This window comes from Penicillium cosmopolitanum (genome assembly GCF_028827165.1).
Source record: "Penicillium cosmopolitanum strain IBT 29677 chromosome Unknown utg000011l:1.0-3548175.0:1.0-3550911.0, whole genome shotgun sequence".
In the NCBI taxonomy this organism is placed as follows: Eukaryota; Fungi; Ascomycota; class Eurotiomycetes; order Eurotiales; family Aspergillaceae; genus Penicillium; species Penicillium cosmopolitanum.
In genome coordinates this window covers 2493894-2514215 of record NW_026622681.1, presented here as the reverse complement: position 1 = coordinate 2514215, position 20322 = coordinate 2493894, and the positions used below count along the sequence as shown (strand labels likewise).

The following is a 20322-nucleotide window of genomic DNA, read 5'->3' as shown; positions in this document are numbered from 1 at the left end:
AAGAGCATACGAGTAGTACTAATACTCCGATCAATTCCAGTCCACAGTAATAGTGCTAGTACTAGTACTATTTAAATTCAAACCCACCTCCTAGACCCAAAGCCAAAATCATAAGTAACAAACTCCAGGGCTTCACCCACCTGGGCGTACTATTGCATACTACTCCAGGCTATCAGTACCACACTGAAAATTGAACCCATCCTTGGAATCTGATATCCCCAAACCCCCAATATTCCAACTCTAGTGTCGCCTCTTCTTCATAGCAGCAACAGTAGGAACAACAATAACCAAAATGAGAGTTATCATAAGTCCAAAATAGAGAAACGTCGACGCAACAGTCTGGCAATGCCGATGTTGCGAGTCTCTCTTCTCACGTCTCTCAAGCTGCAGATCACATGTTTCGCAGTGGAAATGTTCTCGCGGTGGCTGTTGCCCGGCAGTAGTAGATGATCCGGATGCTGGGGCATCTGCCTGTGCGGGCAAATCGTGCCCGTACTCGTGGGTGTGAGCCTGGCTTTCTAGGTCGGCTTCTGGGTCTGTGGGTGGGATGTGCGAGTACTGGTAGTTATTTTGTTAGTCACTACAGTTCACTAGATTCAAAGTAGGGCTAGCTTGGATGCAGCAGAGTGGGCGAGGCTTTCTGGGTGACATACGCCTGTTCTTTTGTTTTGGGGCCTTTCCTCGAAGAGCTCTTCGTAGGCGGGGACTGGGTCGGTTTGTTTCAAGTTGGAGCTCATATTGATTCTTTTTCTTGCTTCTTGTTTGGTTTTCTTTGTTGATGGCTTTTGCAGATTGGGGTTGCTCTAGTGATGAAGGGTAGAGGGGTGATACTATATAGGTGAGGTCAGATGTGAAGGATGAAGGATGGTGGCGGTGCTCGGACTGCTTGGGGGCTGAATCCAGGCATCCACGTTATCATCGCCGTGACCGCAAGGGATATACTATTGGCAATAGCATTGCGAACCTTAGAATTTTATAGGAATTAATGACCTCGGAGATAATGCTTTGCATCATATAGGGAGTGTTCTGAGCGACTTTAATTATACTAGTATATAGACTGTGTTATGAATCTTAGGATCGGCGAAAGCGGGACTCGAAATTCTTAACATGCATGTTAAGAAAATGGCTATGTCAGAGGGCTGATTGCACGAGACTACATGCTACTTAATTACTAACTAGTATTAGATTGATTCGTATACACTTTCGGCTTCGGTCCTTCTACCTCATAGCATATTCCACCTGGGCAAGATTCACATCACAGTTTCACATCAGGGGTCTATTCTAGAAGCTAGTATACGTCGATAGTATACATTCAATTCACAGTTTCTTGACGGACTGATTATGAGCCAAGGCAAAATTGTGCTCTGATTCCAGCCATATCAGCAGCATCTACAGGGTTTGTGTTGTCTTCGTGATCCTTTTCATCGCTCTCTTCATCACTCGCCACGGCTTCCAAAACATCAAAATATGCCATAGCTTCCTTCTCGCCTCTTATCTCTCTTCTCTTCCATCCTCATACATCATTATTATTGAGTCCTCTCCTCCACGCGTACTAACCCACTAATGCATAAAGATTTATAGGCGTGTCGTGACCTTTGTGATCCTCTTCATCACTCGTATCTTCAAGTTCTTGATCATCAGTCATATCTTCTTGATCATCAGTCATATCTTCCTGATCAGGCTCTTCCTCATTGGCCATTTCCGAGGTCGGCAGTGCAAATAATGCTAGTTGTTCCATATGACGGCCTAGGTGTCTCCTAAATTGTTTGCCAGATGAAACAGACCCTTGGCAGAGTGGACAGTCTATAATGGCATCAGGGTCGTTTGATACGGAATGCTGGCTCCGCAAATGGTCAAACCATTCCCATCCACTCCCATACAGGCGATTTGGTGTTGGACAGTCTGGGTAGAAACAAAGATACGGCATAAGATCGCCAAAGACATGGCGAGCCCACGCTCGCCGACTCGATATGGAAATGACGGAGAAGCAGATTTTACATTCGAACGGGGCTCCGACCGTAAAACTTGGAAGCGAATAATACGCCCCTCCTCCGTTACCCGTGGTCCAAGAGATACCGCTTAGGGACGACGGGTTGCTTTCGGCATCTTGGTCGCCGTTCACAACTTCCGCCTCTTCATCGTCACCAGTGAACTGATTGGGATCTTCGTCGTGCGCGTCTCGTTGGCGCTGACGATATCGTATCACTGAGCGACGCCGGGTTATTGCAAGCCCGAAACGATCCACTATTGCTTCCTCAGTATTTGGATACTTGTCAGCAACGTGGAATCGGTCAAATGGTAATTCAAGTGGTGCGTCTGAGTTCCCGCTTCCGAGAAAGAAAACTGCGTAATTTAGCAGCTTATGGATCTGTTGGATAACCGAGGCAGCGCTTCTGCGTTTGGTATACGTATACCTCTTTCTATCATGAACGGACGATAGAAAGTGTCTGTAGCGCTCGAGAATCCATCTAGGCGACTCTAGATGAGTTTCGATATCGATTCCAACTACTGGGCTACCCTCGGTTTCGACTTTTTTCAGATTCAACGCATAGTCTTGTCTAATAACTTCTGCGGCTGCTTCAAAATATTCCATGAAATGGAATTTTGCTTGATCAAGCCAATCCCCAAGGGTGTTAATATAGCTTTCTTGCTGCTCGTCTTTGAGATGGTGAAGTTGGGACACCAGTATGTTATGTTGCGTTATCAGCCTGGAAAGCTGAACTTGGAGATTGTACGTTTCTGTGTTGTCCTTCAACGAAGTGTCGGCCCGATAGCTTTGGACAATGTGATCCAAATAAGCAATGTAGCCCGCCTCAGATAAGTTCATTTGGTCTAGTTTGATTTGGTGTTCGTTTTTAAATGATGGAGTGCTCGTCGACCTTTTCAACTGCTCATTTCTTGGAGAATTCTGGCTCAAATTTTTAAGAATCGGATCATCATTGACATCAGGTTGGGATTCCTTCTGCGCCTCTGAAAAGAGCTCCCAATTCTCTTCGCCAGGGTCCGGTGGAATCTGCTGAGATTCCATGAGCTCAACATCTATCGGATTCTGGTCTGCATATTCGAAGAAGCCTGGCTGTAATCCATCCGTGATAGTCTCTGAGAGTATTCGCTCTGCAGAAACTCTCGTTCGATGGGTCGAGCTCGAGACATCCGAAGATGAAATTTGCTCCTCTGTGTACCCATCGAGTGAGATCCTGGAGAACAACATCAGGTGGCTTGAAAGGTGCTGGATACCACCACCGGTCATCAAACTATCTTTTTGATCACTTTCTGGACAGAAAGGACATGTTTCGAATGCGAGGTCCGTCGTTATGCTCTGAAAGCATGCGTCGGCAAGATCATCTAAATCTTCTTCCTCGAATTCACCATAATGTTGATCGTACATATGTTGGAAAAATTCAGGACTTGTTGGAAAAGACAATTTTGTCTCATGATCCAAACATGTCCAGCTCTTTAATTTGTGACCATTCTTCATGTGATTCAGCCAGTCCTTTTTTGACGTGAAGAGCGTAGGTGACATTGGACAAGATTCCAGGACACAAACGTATGGCATGATGTCTGCCAAAATGTGTTTCCTATTGTGACGGGTTAGTGGGATCAATAAAGGCGCGGTAATAAACTTCGCATGAGAGGGAGATAGAGCTCCATGTCATGAATCAGGTCTCAAAAGGTCATGATGTGAACTTACTTCCAGTTATCTGACTCAAATTCTTTGACAGGACAAACCACCAAACAATAAGGGCATTCCAACTCCTTTCGACCAAAGGGGACATCAGGTGGCCGTGGAAGCTCCAGGTCTTCACCCGAAACCTCTGATTGTGAAGCTCCTATTGACGACTGAATCGAGCGATCCAGTGGGACTTGATCAACTTGTGCTGTTGTCGCTGTCAGTAACGAGCGCCGCAGATCTAGACGAGGTTTAATTTCGAGAAGCTCCTCTTTCAGCCCTGTCGCTGTCACGGGCGTTATGACACTGAAGCTCGGCGTTAAAGTCGACCCCCCGCGAGACGGCAGCTGTGCAGGGGCTTGCTTTTTCGCGAAACGATTAATTTTCTGTGACTTGAGGTATGAGAAATTCCTTTGACGTAGGTATATCGTGTCGACCAAGCGCTCGCGAAGCTCTTGACCAGCGGTACATCCTTTCAAGTAGTGATCAATGATTCTGCTGGTCGCCGTACGAAACTCCGAACTCAATTTAACCCCGTCAGGCCCATATTCGGTATGGTTCGCAATTTTAACGAGTCGGTGAAGCATACCCGAGCGACGAACGGCTCGAGAAAAACGGAATAGCTGGTCGAGTGTGTCCTCAACATTTGATGCAACGGTTGAATCTCCGGTCAAGGGTTCTTCGGTTTGGCGAGGCGTAGTCTTCTGCGTATCTGGGGAGTTTATGAGCACATGAAATGCACCGTTACACAAACTTGAAGAAATATAATATTACCAGCGAGGCTCATAATCAAGTCGTCTAAAAGGTCATCCATTGTTGATTGTAACAAAGGGGCCTTTCGTAACCTCCAATCCATCGATGCATGAGGGGATTCAAGCACATGGTTGTTGGACGTCCACAGGTTGAACCGGAAGAGTTGGTTTTCGACATGCTCCAGGTCCGTAGGGTTGTTCGCAGACTTCTTTCGCCATTCCTCGAACAAATTCGCCGCCGTTTTGGCCTGGGCTGCTATAGACATCGTCGGCGTATCGGAGAGGGGCGACAGATTGTTTAGGTTTGCAACATCAATGCCAACATCACCATTTAGCCGAATGCGCTCTCGTGGCTCTGAAACCTGACGAAGATGCAATCGGCATTCACCCCTCACTCTTTGGCAAATAAGCCTCACCTCGAAGCCTGAGCGGGGTTTATGCAGAGCTGACATTGCCAAGGAAAAACTCTCGTCTCCGGATTCTCCTTCATCTCAGCCCTCCTAGACTTGAATGCTTCTTTCATTCTGCAGCAAACTTGAAAGACCCGTGTCCATTCTTTACCAGCCACTAAATTAAGATTCAGGTTTGGAATGAGATGGTGATTTGCGTCCAGAAATGGACCCCACTCACCAAGCCGTGCTGCCAGATGCCGCAGCAGCACTTATAGAGGTGATCAATCTGGACCAGCCGACATCGCGGAGCCTTTATCGGAAGTTAAAACTTGCCTTGGCACCTTTTCATGCTGAAATCAAGTCGCCGGGTGTTGTCCAGGCGTTGCTTCACCGGAAACCTTTCCAAGTCGCCCTACAACGGATCGCGTCATCTTTGAACGAGCTTCTTTCCGCTGAATATGTCCAAGCACAGTATTTGCAGTTATTGGAAAATGATGCATCTCGTCACAGCAGCGGATTCTCGCTCCTTCGAGGAGTTTGGGGTGCCGGTGATGAAGGGCCATCTCCCGCCGAAACATTCCAAAATTTGCTCCATCGCCCGCACCCCATCCTTCATATCTTTCACCACCTGATTCAGCGCTGCGATACAAGGAATCTTGATCTAAAGCAACTCATAGGCGGAGAAACGAGCCAGCTCAAGGAGGCGATCACCCGCGTCAAACGCTGGAATTCCATGGTGGATGAAATGTACGATGACTCGGATTCAGAGTCCTCCGAAACCGAAGCACCAGAGCCTCCAAGTCTCGAACTCATCTTTAGTAAGAAGCATAGTGTTCCCTACTCGTCGCGTGCGCTTTATGAAATTCTTCACCAAAACTGGCCCTGTGGAGCTGATGTACACAACCACAATGGACGACTGGGCCTTTGCTTCGAGGCGAAGTTCTGCTTGGACCCTCGATGGGCATCTGGGAACCATATCAATGATGACTTCCTTATGCTCCTGAATGGACCGGATATAAGACAGGAATGCAGGATATGCACCAGTACTTCTGGGTAAGTCGCAACGAGCCCTTCATGTAGTTAAACCTGGTGCAACCTGATTAACACTACTCTCACCCAGAACTTTCAAGAATACGGCACCGGCCTGCCTGATAGACCATGATGACCAGTCCAGAAGTGTTTGCCTATATCTGACCATGGATGAGGACAATAAATTATGGAATGACCACCAGTCTGCCCAACCGCTGGAAGTCATGATGGAGGGAGAAGTATATGTGGAAATGAGCCTGAGCGAACTTTTGACCACAGTCAAACCAACCTATACCGCCAAACGAGTTATGGGGGTGACATTGGCACGATGCATTTTGCATTTATTCGAAGGACCTTGGCTGCAAGGTTGTATGTCAATCAACGACATCTTTGTCTATTGCAGAATCGAAAATAACCAGCCGCATCCAATATTCGACAAAGTATTCGTTGCGACAAGATTTGGAAAATCTGGAAACGAAGGGGGTACCACACCTGGAACGTACAAGATTCACCCATTCCCCACGATCCTAGCTCTTGGAATTATTCTTATCGAATTGGAACTGGGTGAAGATCTTTCCGACATCAAAAAACACTCCATATTCACATCTAAGAAGGGTCAACCATTCTATCTCGCACGGTACCTTCTAAAGGAATTTCAGAAACACTTCACTATGGATTCTGGGCTCATTCGCGCGGTCAAATTTTGCATTGATCGCGCGTCTTTTCTCGCTTTTCGATACCCTCGACTCAAGTGCCCTTCTTTTGAACCAAGAGTTCATTAATGTCTATTATGAGAATATTGTCCGCCCATTGGAACAAGATCTGGTTAGAGGAGCTCATTGGACTTGGGACCAAGTTGATGAGCTGCGGCCTCCAAGTACTGATACCGGAGTCTGCAAGATCATCACTTCCAAAACATTCAGTCCTATGCATGATATGCTTATTGATAGAGCCAGCGTTCATTTGGCAGACTCTCCAAGCAATTCAGCGAAACTCAATTTCAACAAACGCTCAATCAGCTCGAGTGACGTCATTGAGGAAAAGTGGTCCCATTCAGTCACAATTGAAGAAGCTGAAAGAAGACACTCGTATGACTCGCTGGGTCATTCTTCGGTATCATATGTTGAAGATCGTCGTGAAATGAATGGCCAACCTGGTTTGGTCTTGGAGTACCATCCCACTAGGCCACAGAGCCGCGACGATTTCCAGATCGCCATTATATGTGCTCTCCCGACAGAAGCAAACGCAGTACAAAGTATCTTCGATAGGCATTGGGACACCGAAGGCATATATCAGTACGGAAAACAGGCAAAAGATCCTAATTCCTACTCTACTGGTTTAATTGGAAACCACAATGTTGTTCTAGCGCACCAACCGCGAATGGGCAAAGCCACGGCTGCAAATGTTGCAGCAGCATGCTCGATGAGTTTTCCCAATATCAATCTCGCTCTCATTATTGGTGTTTGTGGAGGTGTACCATTCCCTGGGACTAAGAAGGAGATACTTCTTGGGGATGTTGTCATTAGCAAAGGCATCGTGCAGTATGATTTCGGAAGACGGTATCCCGACGGCTTCCGACCGAAAGTTACCATTGATGACCAGCCTGGTCGACCCAATCGGGAGATCTCATCTCTCATGGCTCGACTGGAACTTAATATGCAGCGAGTGAGTTTACAGCAGGACCTCGCTAAATATCTGGATGAATTGGACTGTGCTACATCGAACCCCTCTGGAGACTTCTACCCAGGCCACCTACGAGACAGATTATTCGACGCAGAATATGTGCACAAACATCAGTTGGGCAGTTGCAACATGTGCAAAACCAGTGTTTGCAATCTGGCGATGCAGTCTACATGCCAAGATCTCAAATGCGGGGAGCACAGATTGATAGGTCGACTGCGTCAGAACGAGAGAAACAGGCCCTCCCTCCACTTTGGATTGATGGGATCCGGTGATACGGTTTTAAAATCAGCAGTAGAGCGAGACAGAATCGCCAAAGAGGCAAATGTGATAGCATTCGAGATGGAAGGGTCGGGTGTCTGGGAGACGATGCCTTGCGTGATTATCAAGGGGGTCTGCGACTATGCAGATAGCCACAAGAACAAAGAATGGCATGACTATGCGGCCACAACAGCAGCGGCCTCTACGAAGGCATTCCTGCGACACTGGTCTGTAGGCATCCAATCAAGAAACTCAATATAACGCCCGTCTCATCGGCCCATCATTTTCCCAATCAAGGGAGGCCCGCGTGACATATTCCCTTTGTAACTACATTGCTGACCCGAACGATCCGCGAGTAAGAAGTCGGTTGCGAAAGCCCCGCATGATAGGATTGGCTAATAGGAAAATCCTAGCCAGCACATGAAGCGAATAATAGAGTCGATCAGTCCTCCCCCGCAAACCTTGGAAGGCCAAATTGGGCCATTTCCGTGGATCGGCCCACGGTGGGCCAATGAGATCAGGCAATCGCACGCATTATGACCACAACACCCGCAGGTAGATTACGTCTACGAGTCACCTTAGTACTTTGATTGTGCCCACCCCGCATTTCAGGCTGGGAGTGTTGTGTATATAAAATCCAGGGTCTCTTCCTTCTCTTGTGAACCCAGATTCCTCATCTCTACTGAGTTCTTCAGGAAACATCATACCAGCCCACATCACGACCATGGATAAACACAATTCTCAATGGGTGTCGTTCCACATCCGGGACCACCTCAAGGACGGCGAAGTTACTGTCCAGAACACTGTCATCGAAGAGTAAATCCGGCCCTTCCCGGTGTAGGTGTTGCTGATACGTGATACTGATATCCTATCCAACAGCGGTGAATTCTGGGACCCCAACGGCCGTCGCAAGTCGCTTACCGAAGAGGAAGTCGACGAGATCACCATCCCGGCTGGTGGAATCGGTGAGATCAACGCAGCTGGCCGTGGTCGCCGCGGCAGTGAGGGTCGCCTCGATCTTTTTCATGACAATGGCAAAATCTGCGAGATCCACTGGGAGAATCGTGGTGGAGAACACGTCAACCTTGTTGAGACCGTCGACCCCAGTGATGGGTATAGAGTCGAGTACGGAGGATGGAGCTCCGGCGAGGGCCCCCTCGGACACGTCTACATCGACATTACGAAGATAAAGAAATAATGATAGATACCACTGGAGAGGAGGATAGATACTAGAATCCTCTCCTGATTATACCAATTTTTAGTTAATGAATTTTCAATTTTTACCAATGATCACTCTCCGTTAAATGCCTCGTAAAGCTACTGGAACTTTAAACAAATTTAATACAAAGTCAAATTCCCATGAAGATGCTACCCTTTGGAGCTTTGCAACAGCTTTGCTCTGTTTTATTCTTTCTTGTCCAACGAACCTATAAAGCCCATCTTCCGGCTGTAGGAGCCGATGCCGACTATTGAAATGAGTGATTCTTTTTCAAGGCAGACATATTGTTGAACCTTCGAGTTGAAATCAGGTGGGACTTGGAGCAGATACTACTTTCGTTGTGTCTTCCAACAAGTTCAAGTTGCTCAGCCCCTTGAAGTTCGAGTTCCAAGGTTGGTCCAAACTGAACCTGCCTCGAAGTCCACACTGGAGATATTCATTGCTACATCTAGCAGTCTTTGCTTCAGGTAGTACGTAGCGATGCACACAATCGACAAGGACCCAGCGAGCCGAGCCCACAGTGGCGATTCTCATAAACCCGACCCGTAGCAGAAGAAAGTCGGTGCAAAACACTAGTCGAGAGATGGGTATGAGCTACTTTGGTCATTGGGAAATCAATTGAATTTTGTGAATAATAGATAATCAAGTCATAAATTGGGTATGAGGGTCTATATGATATCATTGAATATCACCTGCACGACCAAGCAGGCAACTTGAACCACATAAGTGCAAGGCATCAGCCAGCGATCACAGAAAAGCAACCAGCCATTACCTAGACATGGGTAAAATATATTTGCAATCACGGACATAGTCGCGTGAAATTTGAAGCGAAAAACCGCTACAAGGGCTAGGAGTGTCTGAATTAAACATCCACACCAGTCGAAGAACCATTCGGTGCGGCGGTCGAATAACGACGTTTATCGTTTCCGCCCTTGATCCGTCCAATCCCGACCAGTTGAAGGACCTCCCTCCAGAAGCCGACGGGTGGATCAACGAAACTTGCCTCGTAGGCATCGATAAGTGGCCGTTCCCAGACAAGATCGGCCTCGTGGGCCTTGATGAACTTGGTCTTCTTGAGGAGCTTCCAGATGAGGAAGAGCGGCGGGATGACAATTTGCATGGTGTAGTCGGACCAGAAGGTCTGCACGTTCCACGGCTTGTAGGATGGGTATCCGTAAAGGATAGTAACGATCACCATCCAGACAAGTGCGATATATGCGCATCCGGGCTGCAGCCAGGCGTAGTAGGAGAACTGACGGCGGTCAAGGTTTTGCGCTTTGCAAGCACGGTGGAAGAAGATATAAGTGATGCAAATAGTGATATAGTTAATTAGGCCTAATAATGTTAGCGGGGTGATCTACAGAGATGCAGGATTGGGTGAAGGGGAGGAGAACGTACCACCGGCGGTGACCAGATTAGCGAACCAAGTAATGACGATGGAGGAGCTGTTCGACACTTGAAGGAAGGAGAGCAGGGGGAAGATCATAACCACGGCGAAGCAGTAAATTGGCACACCCTTGCGAGTAGTATGGGTGAGGATGCGGGGCGCGCGGCCTTCTAACGCCAGACTGTACAGGGTACGGATGGCGCAGTAGAAGTATGTGTTTCCGGCGGAGAAGATGGAAGTCAACAGCAGGCTGCGACGCGTTAGCATGTGGACTACAAATCATTTTCTCGCACGATTTCTGATTGTCTGGAATATACTTACGCATTAACGATCGATGGGAAGATTTTGATCCCCATGTTGGTCATGCCAATAACATAAGGCGACGCAGACGCGGAAGAATCAGACTTCTCACCAGAAGCCACGGCAACAAGGGCGGGATCGCGGCAAGAGCAGACAATGCCGACAGCCAGAGCACCGCCCATGAAGAACAGACCGAATCGAATGTAGACCGTCTTGAAGGCGTTCTTGATATAAATGCGTGGGCGTTTCGCCTCAGCCGCGACCATGGAGATATACTCGGGTCCGACGACGGCGAAACAGGCAGACCATAATGAACCAAGATAGCCCTCAAATCGGCCCAAGCTGCCGGTATTCAAGTACTCCATGAAGGAGCCGGGGTTGTTCCAGTACCGGAAACCGTAAGCGTCATGGTCCGGGTTTCCTCCCACCATCGTGATGAAGGTGAAGAAGAACAGGGAGAAAATTAGAATTACTTTGCCGCCGGAGAGCCAGAATTCAGCTTCTCCGTAGGCTTTCACGGCTAACATATTCAAAGTACTAGTACACGAGGTTAGTATAAACTACACATTTTTGATGCGCTGCGGGGATGGGGGTCGGAGCGGGGCCGCAGTGGGGATGGTAACGCAAGGGCGCGATGGGTGGGAGTTAACCAAGTAGTGGTTGAGATGATTGTCTTACCCATAGCAAATAATGATTCCAGCGACAATACCCGCGACCGAGCCAGGCTCAGACACCTTGTCACTCCAAAAGGACAAAACAAGGGTGAAAGCGGAGATCTCGAAGGGGATCAGAAGAGCTTCATAGAAACTAAATACGGCCAAGTTAGTTTAGGAATGGTCTTTTGGCGAGATCGATGCGAAATGGCATGATTAAAAATGAAAAAGAATGCAATGGAACCACGAACAAGAAGTTCCAGCCAACCATAAAACCGAGGGCCTCATCGACCCATTTACCAGCGAGACGAATAAAGCCACCACTAACGGGATAGGCAGTACTCATTTCTGCGAGGCAGTTGTTGACCATTGCGAGGAAAAATACATTGGGTTGTGAAGGCCAAGAAGAGCGAGCCCGGGCCACCATGGTATAGACCCGTGCCGATGCTCACGAACAGAGCTGTACCGACAGCTCCGCCGATGGCGATCAGTTGGATTTGACGATTGTCTAGATGACGCTGGAGGCTATCGGCATTATCTGCCATCATACCCTCCTGCACGTCATGGTGGGGGTCAGACTTCAGGCCCACGGAGTCTAGGACACCGGTGGTTGAGCCGCCTTCCTTGTCTTTGCTGCTCAGTATAGCCATTTTGGTGGGTGTTGGCGCGAGGGTTCTGTACTATGGGTTATACGGAGAATGGCGCGAGGGAGAGACAGGCAAAGGGTGCCTGTGAGTTCGAAGGATTTGGTTAGGAAACGGTGGGTTGGCGCATGGGTTGAGCTGGTGGTGAGATCCGGTCCGATTGGAATGGGATGGGATGCGACGGGGTGGGAGATTGGCGCAGAGGGGTTGAAGTTGTCGCAACAGGGTCAATCCGATTTCAAACTGGGCGACTGGTGATCCGATGCGCGATTCTAGAAAATTTTGGCGGAGACAAACTGGATATGGTGCAGTTCTACCGTGGCCATTCCTTGTCGAGAGGCGAGGGGAAGATCCAGAGGAGAAGAGAAGAAGAAGAGTAAGCAAAAGAGCTAGTCAGATGTGGGATATAGTAACAGTATCCGAGCGAAACAGTTGAGTGAACAGCTGAGACGAAGTAGAAGTGCAAAGAAGAAGAAGAGAGAAAAAAAGACGACGAAAAAGTGCGGGTTGGCCAGAGGTTTAAAAGGGAATAAGTCTAGAAGCGAGAGAGAGAGAAAGTGCTGAGGTACTCGGTACCCCGTTCTCTCCGTACTGTAACTATGTATGGGGAGGCGGCTGCACTCTGCTCTGGGCGTATCAGTGCTCGCTGCTTCCTGCTTCCTGCTCTGTTATCTGCGGTACTGCGTACTGCTGTACCGTGGGACGGTGGGGCCAAATTGCCCTTTCCTAAAGTAGACTAGCGTTGAGTCCCAAGCCCACGGGATGCCGTCTCAGCCACGTTTCCCACGATAAGCTTACCCTCTGATTGGGTGAAATCCACTCTTCCGGTAGCCAAGACCCCGGATCCAGTCACGCTAACCTTCTTTCGAACACGAATCTCTTTTCGCTCGGGGCCTCCGATTGCGTTACATTTCTGCGGTAGGGACACCTCGAGGATACCCGGGCGCAAGAGGCGTTAGGAGGCTGACTCCATAATTCTGAATTACCCCTATCTGATTCGATCGTAGCAAGCCTCTACCGTGCGCCCGCCAAGGGCCAAGCGTCCAAGGATTGAGATTTCGGTTTTTTTGTACTATTCCGTTCCAGTTGTCCCGCACCTACCCTCGTATGGATGGTATTGTTGGAACCTAGGGCAGAGCTGACCGACGAAAGCCGGTTTCTCTTTTATCTCAGTGGGGGCCATTTTGCGTCAAAGTGAATATTCTCCTTTGAGACATATTGCCATAATCCGGATCATTCCGTGGGATTGCTGCTGTTGCTACGAGTATGCTCTTACGAGTAGAATACTCCTCGAAATATTAGGCCAGATTCCTTTACCCCTTAGCTGCCCCGCGTGGTCCTGATAACCTCGTGGAGCAATGACCATGTGGAGGGGTGGGTCAACCTGTCAGAACCTGCCATTGAAGACCGCTGAAGCACATCTCCCGGCGTGGTCACCCATTCGTAGAGTTAAGGTTAGGCAGATGTCGTACGGCGGCATGAACACGGCATCTAAATGATCCTAGTCGATCGGAAACTATATTGGTACCTGATAACCGTTCACGGGTTATTTACCGCCGAAGGCTGTTTCACTGTCTGTCAATCACCTGGGCAACTCCATCAAACCGCCACATTGTTTTAGCTTTGACTCGGTTCTTTTTATTTGTCGATTGATCATAATACTGACTGCAGAAGTGGCTGACATTCAACAGGGATTAAGCCTTCAGAGGTATTAGTGCCTTTTCTGTAGGGAGAAAAGTTACCCATGCGAGCAAAATTATACTAATATACTAGTAACGCTCGGATAGGTTTCTGACTCGCAAGCTGCCACTGCTGGCAACTCCACGACGAGACTTTTACAAACGATATGGAAAAGGGGTAAGTGTATCAATTTCGAAGTGTCGTTAAGAATCATTTTTTTTCGCAAACAACCTGCTGCCAAGCAGCGCCTGGAAACTCTTATTTCCACACCTATGAAGCCGCTATTTTTAAATTGGCAACCTTTGACTTAAGCCCCGAGACGATGTCAACGTCATACGGCTCTCTAATTTTGAGAACCGTTGGGACGGAATGGTCATTGTATGCCGATGTCAGCCGACCCAATGACTCCACATCGACATGTGCTAATATCTCACTAGGTGAAGATGTAGCGATAGAGGAGCCACGAGGAGCTCCTAGCAGCGAAGCAACAAATAACGCCGATCCATATCTGCTACCGAGCTGCTGAAGTGAAAAGATGCAGTGAAGCAGTCGGCGAAGGCTGGCACCGTCTGCGTACGAATCGGCGGAGAAGACCTCTTGTATATGAAGGAGTCCCATCCGCAGAATCATGGGAACGCTAGTCGTCGTAAGATAGGATGTGAGATGTTTCTCGTTGAGATCTTGTAATATTGCAGTGAATTCCACTGCGCTTTGAAGGACCGGACAGTTTGGTGACTCAAGAGATAATTGCTGGCGTGGGCTATATTGTTCGGACAGAAAGTCAAGTTGTCGATGAAGGGTACTATGCAACTCGAGGTAAACCATTTTCAACCAAGCGGCATGGGAGTAGAGAAGGAGGTCGGATTCATTTGTCATAAATGGGACAGGCGAAAATGAGATGCTCTTAGGCAAGGCCTGGAGCCAATCTTCCAACTCCAGTTTTGAGAGCCAAAGACATGACCTGCGAGGCTGCGAAACAATTGGCCGCGTGTTTATAGACTGGCAGTCCCAGGCGTAAAGATCATCTTTGATGCAGCGACAGAGGTTAATTTTCTCGATAAAGATCCGAGCTAGCTTTTCGTGATTGTCGCCGTAGTATGAGAATCCAAGACCAGATCGGAATCTCGGTGTCACTATATCATCTTTGTCGATTCCAAGCACCGGGATGGATGACTGAAATTGATCTTTGATCATGGGAGGTTGTTGTAATCCCAGCGACATCAGCCTATCGCGTGTGAAAATGCTCCACCATAGAATCCTTCGGAAGTTCCAATCGGGATGATTTGAGTAGTCGAGATGGAGCTCCGACTTGTATGCGAGAGATATGCAGACACCAATCCAATGGCGCCCATCCTTGTGTCTGTCTGGATTTTCATACCAATAGGTCATAAGTAGAAGACTCTGGACGGCAGCCAATTTGTCATCTTCGGCATCAAGATCATATAGAACCTAACATTGACTCAGCTTTAAAGAAAGAAGTATGTCCAGACCTGTACCACTTACTCGTGCTCGTTGGAAAAGGGTATCCAACGCACTCCGCCGAGAGAGAAAGCCAGCCGCGTATAAGTATTTCAAATCAACAAAAAATGCACCAGAAAACATAACCGCTTGGTATAAAAGCAAGCTCAGTTTCTCCCCTTTATAATTCACGCCTTGTGAACGGGGTGAACAATTAAAGATGATCGCTGAAAAGGGATCTAGATCAAGGAACGGAACATGGGGATGCACATGTCGAATATACGCTTTGAAACATTCTTGTGAAAAGAGAGGATCTAGAATATCAAAGGCGCCTTTTCGAACAAGAAAATCTATATCATCCTGCTGTAACCGCGACGAAGGGGATTTCAAGTATGACGGGAGCAAGAGGTTGTAAGGTGGTAAAACCCATGTCGGACCCAAGAGTCGATGAACCTCGGTCATCATATTATCCAAGGGGTAAGTGGACAGGACTGCCGGTTTCCGGGTCATACCCCGACTGGGCCGGCGTTGGATGAGGCTCCGTTCCCTCATTTTGGGAATCGCACCATGTGTTGATGCAGAAACTGGGAAATTGGCGGGGGTTCAGAGCGAGTCTCGGCTATTTGAAAGGAAGGGGGAAGGACCCCTCGGTATTCTCGGTATCCTCGGAGATCCCCGCGCGGGGTGGTCAATGCCAAAGTTGTTCTTTATTTCCCGGAACCCCAGATTCTCACCGCAACTTCCCCACAAGTATGGAAACATAGTGCGACAATGTTTACTTGGGGACATCTCTTGTCTCTGGAGCAATCGGAGTGTTTTGAACCAAGTGGTCTCTTGCTCTCAGCTAAAACTGACACAAGGGCCAGTCAATCGCACCGAAAAGTACCGACCTTAAGAGATCAGGCCACTGAGGAGATTGAACGGATGGATTGCTTTAAATGCCGGACCATACACTGTGCTCCAATACATGCAATAACACTATGAGAAGGACCAATAAAAAATGTGCGACAAAACTGGAGACCAAAATAACCTAACGCGCCATGTGGATCGAATCCTCTCTCTCGGTTTATCTCCGAATCGGACCAAGACCTTCATCTCATCCAATAAATAAATAAAAAATAGAAGCGATTGACACCAAGGCTCACATGCATACGATGAAACGTAAGGAATAAAAGCAGTCGACGGCGAATTAGCGATTGCTATTTTTCAATCAGTACTGCAATGCTTCACATCCACAGACTTCTTCGGATCACCTACCGTCGACCAAATCGAAATGAAAATGGTATGCGATCCAAAGCGACTTGAGATCGGCCGACGGAACGTGGGGCAACTGAAAATATCAAACTATTACTCGAGCGGTCGTATACGGTGACTCCTTGACTGGCTATGGCGTTTTCGGGGGGTAAATCTTTGGAATTCTTGATTGGGGCATTTATAACTTCGATTGGGAAATGGACGCGGCGGCCCGACTTTCTCGTCATTACAGGAACTTTGGCTGCCTCGTTTGGGGTATTTTCCGTGCTGGTTGAACTTGAATTTGAACCTGTCGACGATTCCTCCGAGCTTGTCTCGGTCGCGACGGAAGACTCATCCTTCGCGGTGTCTCCTTGTTTGGATTTTCCCTTTCCACTTCTTTTTGCTGCGCCTAGGAATGCTTGGTTCGGTCGCCAGTACCGTTGTTTCATCGGACCTTCGCGCTGAATCAACAATTGGAGCAGGCCGATGTAGGTAGATCCAATCCTGCATTATTTGATGGTAGAAGCCCACATCAGAAAAAGAGATGAATGGAAGTTGTGGCAGCGGCCCACTTGGGCAGCAAGGAATGATATTTACTGTCGTTCAAGATAGGTCATGTGAAAAGCCACCTTCATGCATGCGTTGGTCGCCCTGCAATGATTTTATGGGGCAGCAAATCACGTTGCACAGCATCGGATTGGATCAAATAAGATGCCTGCTCCCGCTGCCCGGTTATGCACAACGGGAACTACCGGACTTGCGAATTTCTTCTTTCTATACGTCGAAGTTAAATAGTCGCCAGGTCCCTGGACTCACCATTGAACTTGATGAGCCCCATATTATATTACAGCCACCCTTATGCGGGTCGATGCAGTGACACAGACAGAAGCTAGAGGTCTACATGAGGATTTACGTGTGTTCAGTATTGCAGAAGGTTCGAGTTACTAGCACTCATGAACCGATTAAATCCTATTATGTTCAATTCGCATCACGGGTTATCAACAAACAATTAATCACGAAAAAGAAGTTCCCTTGGAATCAGTGTAGGACAAGGCGCTATCAAGGGCAGTGGTCAAATCAACATGGAAGAAAGGCCGGTTCACGTTCTCAATAATGACCTTCGAGGACGAACCCTTTCTTTGTTGAGCCTTGTCTGTCGCGGTACCAGTGCTGATACTATCATCCACAGACTTCGATTCCAGATCCTTTGCCTGCTCAGTGGACAGGGAGTAAGGCTCCTTCTGCAGACCACTCTCGACATCCTTACCGTCGAGCGAGTCAAGCTTGTTCCTAACAGCTCGGGGGTCGCCATGCATCTCTGCCACACTGAAGATAGGCTGCCACTTGCGGTTGGGGTCCATGAGTTGACTTGTGGGCTGACCGAATCCAGCGGCAGCCAGAGCACGTTTGGACCATCTGTTGTGCAAGTGTGCGAAATGCCACTGGACACGGTGAGGAGCGGCATAGCGATCGAGTTGATTTCTCACATCGACGAGTGTCTGAACGCAAGTGACATCGAGGTTGTTCACAGAAGCGCAATCTAGGATGACTGCTTGAAGGGTCGGGCGGGCTAATAATGCTTCACGATCGGCGAGACCGCCCTTGCCAGGTCCGGGGTCATTCCATGGTCGGTCGCCAGGGTTGTTATCCGCATCCAGATCAGACTTTCGAGTGTTTTGGAAGATGTGATCAACGAGGAAATCAGTATAGTGGTTTGCGTTAGGGTAATTGAGACCCTCTGACAGTCGGTAGATGAAGATGCCTGGTGCTGGTTGCTGAATCTTCACATGGGGGTTGGAACCATCCTCGCGCGAGGTCGGCAAGTAGGCACTTCGTGGGCCAATGGCCACTCCCTGAGGACCCGCGTGCTCTTCCAAGATATGGTCTCCGACGACAGAGTGAACGTTGACTTGGCCCAAAAATTGGCCACGGGCCTTGGCCAGGCGGAACAGGAGAACAGCAAGGGAGACACAAATCGTGCAATAGATTCCAATCTCAATTGTGGTGAAAGTGATCACGATGACACCCATCAGGAAGATGATAGCATCGATGGGTGATACTCGCCAAAACTGGTAGGTCGTACTGGGAGGAGTGATAAGATCACCGACGGCGTGAATGATGACGCCTGCCAAGGAGGACTTGGGGATGTAGAAGAAAACGGCTGGCAATGCATAAATCGCAAGAAGAACGACAACAGCAGTGATAACTCCAGCAAGAGGTGTTCGTACACCAGCCTTAGCTTTAATAGCAGTGCGGGAGAATGAACCGGTAGCAGGGTATCCTCCCAAGAAAGGACCAAGAAGGTTGGAAACACCGATCGCAATGAATTCTTGGGACGGGTCAATTTTGTAGTTGTTGACGCGACCAAAAGACTTAGAGATCGCAATATGTTCAATCAGAAGCACGATGGTAGCCGCGGGTAGCTCACTCGCAAACGAGGAGATGATTTCCTTGTTCAGTTTTGGTACCTTGGCGTGCTTAAAACCTCGGGGTACAGTTCCCAGAATCTTGAATGCAGGTTTGTCGCGGCGATGTAAGTTGACAGCAGCACTGATCATAGTGTAGAAAAGGATCACGAATGCGGTACGCAGAGTAGAGATGAAAAAGAAAGTCTTTGCCTTCTGAGGATACTTCTTCGCGGCCCAACTGCATGAGAAGCGAATAATGTACAGCATTGCCAATGCCGTAAGTCCCATTGCCGCATCCATCTGAGTAGTTGGCAGGTATTTCAAGCTGTTTATAATCATCTTGTATGATGCATCGCGTGTTGAAAAGCTGGCGGTTTCACCAAGGACTGTTTTGACTTGGCCAGATATGATATTGATTGCAGATCCGGTCATGAATGCCGTGATCGCAGGCAAGGGGATGAAGTCGACGATGAATCCAAGTCTGAGAAACCCAAGGGCGGCCACGATAGCACCGCAAATAATTGCTAGCGCTGACGCAATAGTCGGCCCATCGAGCTCTGGGTGTTCCGCCAGGGTCTTGGTGATGATATTTCCGACGAGGGTTGACATCACTGCAACGGGCTGATTCCAATGCGTTAGTTTTGAGAGGCAAGAAGATGAGACGGGAATTTTGGTGACTCACTCCGATCGTAATATCTTTGGAAGTAGCAAAGAACCAGTAGATTAAGACACCCATGAAGGAAGAGTACAGACCATACTCAGGAGCCAGGTTGGCGAGCTCGGCGTAGGCCATACCCTGAGGAACAACAACGGCGCCGACGGTGATACCTATAGATGACATCCTACATTAGCCTCTGGTGATACTTGACGCGTAAATAAGTCCCAACATACCGGCAACCAGATCTCCGATCAGCCACTGCACGTTGTAATAACCGATCCAGTGGATGAAAGGGAAGATGTTGTAAAAGTATCGGCCAACCTGCTGGCGTGTCGGGGTGTGAGCTGCAATCCATTCACCCGTCGTTGGATCCGGATCGACATATGCGTGAGGACTATTCGCCTCAGCGACATAGTAATTCTTTTCCTCCACGTTGATGCGGAGCACCTTTGCCAGGGCATGCCCGACTTTGCTGCGGGTACTTCCAGACATGACTGAGACTCGCCCTCGGCTTTTAGGAAGTATAAAAGGCTAGAGGGTCCAGTTTCTACTGAGAAAACTGGAAGGTCCGAGGGGAAGTGAGAGGGTTAAGAAGGTAAGAAAAAGAAAAAGAAGGTTGCGACCAGTTGACCGGGATTCAGCTAAGCACGCCTCCCTGTAAATTATAACATGCTTCCTCCGGTCATGTTTAGCGTGATGTCGTGATTTTGGAACATTAATGCAAATATCGAAGTCCGTCCCGTCAGCCAATCACAACCCCCCAGTGGGAACCCTCTCAATCCGATTCAAACGGAAACTGATGACTGTTTAATTTGTTTGTTTTATTCTTTTCCATTCTTTCGCTTAATTGATGGACTTGCATGCGCTGTCAGACGCCTCCCGAGGTCAGAAGGAG

At 48.4% G+C, this 20322-nt stretch overlaps 7 protein-coding genes across 7 annotated transcripts; 2 read left to right on the top strand and 5 right to left on the bottom strand.

Moving 5' to 3' along the window:
- Window positions 1-240: 240 nt before the first annotated feature.
- N7509_012450 (uncharacterized protein) lies at window positions 241-737 on the bottom strand (the record flags this gene model as incomplete). Its single annotated transcript, XM_056637087.1, has 2 exons — window positions 241-558; window positions 654-737. 2 exons carry the CDS (start codon window positions 735-737, stop codon window positions 241-243), a joined length of 402 nt encoding a protein of 133 aa, XP_056483117.1.
- An 815-nt stretch (window positions 738-1552) lies between these two features.
- Window positions 1553-4257, bottom strand: N7509_012449 (uncharacterized protein; the record flags this gene model as incomplete). Its single annotated transcript, XM_056637086.1, has 2 exons — window positions 1553-3578; window positions 3692-4257. The coding sequence occupies 2 exons, from the start codon at window positions 4255-4257 to the stop codon at window positions 1553-1555; spliced, it is 2592 nt and encodes an 863-aa protein (XP_056483116.1).
- Window positions 4258-5037: 780 nt separating this feature from the next.
- On the top strand, window positions 5038-8045 carry N7509_012448 (uncharacterized protein; the record flags this gene model as incomplete). The annotated part of the gene is made up of 3 exons (XM_056637085.1): window positions 5038-5867; window positions 5935-6480; window positions 6503-8045. 3 exons carry the CDS (start codon window positions 5038-5040, stop codon window positions 8043-8045), a joined length of 2919 nt encoding a protein of 972 aa, XP_056483115.1.
- Window positions 8046-8508: 463 nt separating this feature from the next.
- On the top strand, window positions 8509-8982 carry N7509_012447 (aegerolysin family protein; the record flags this gene model as incomplete). Its single annotated transcript, XM_056637084.1, has 2 exons — window positions 8509-8600; window positions 8664-8982. The coding sequence occupies 2 exons, from the start codon at window positions 8509-8511 to the stop codon at window positions 8980-8982; spliced, it is 411 nt and encodes a 136-aa protein (XP_056483114.1).
- Window positions 8983-9865: 883 nt separating this feature from the next.
- On the bottom strand, window positions 9866-11993 carry N7509_012446 (uncharacterized protein; the record flags this gene model as incomplete). Its single annotated transcript, XM_056637083.1, is given in 6 exon segments — window positions 9866-10338; window positions 10402-10640; window positions 10712-11227; window positions 11369-11497; window positions 11595-11691; window positions 11711-11993. The coding sequence occupies 6 exon segments, from the start codon at window positions 11991-11993 to the stop codon at window positions 9866-9868; spliced, it is 1737 nt and encodes a 578-aa protein (XP_056483113.1).
- A 1944-nt stretch (window positions 11994-13937) lies between these two features.
- On the bottom strand, window positions 13938-15269 carry N7509_012445 (fungal specific transcription factor domain-containing protein; the record flags this gene model as incomplete). Its single annotated transcript, XM_056637082.1, has 2 exons — window positions 13938-15116; window positions 15171-15269. The coding sequence occupies 2 exons, from the start codon at window positions 15267-15269 to the stop codon at window positions 13938-13940; spliced, it is 1278 nt and encodes a 425-aa protein (XP_056483112.1).
- A 2105-nt stretch (window positions 15270-17374) lies between these two features.
- N7509_012444 (SLC26/SulP family anion transporter) lies at window positions 17375-19919 on the bottom strand (the record flags this gene model as incomplete). Its single annotated transcript, XM_056637081.1, has 3 exons — window positions 17375-19390; window positions 19452-19597; window positions 19661-19919. The coding sequence occupies 3 exons, from the start codon at window positions 19917-19919 to the stop codon at window positions 17375-17377; spliced, it is 2421 nt and encodes an 806-aa protein (XP_056483111.1).
- Between the last annotated feature and the right edge of the window lie 403 nt (window positions 19920-20322).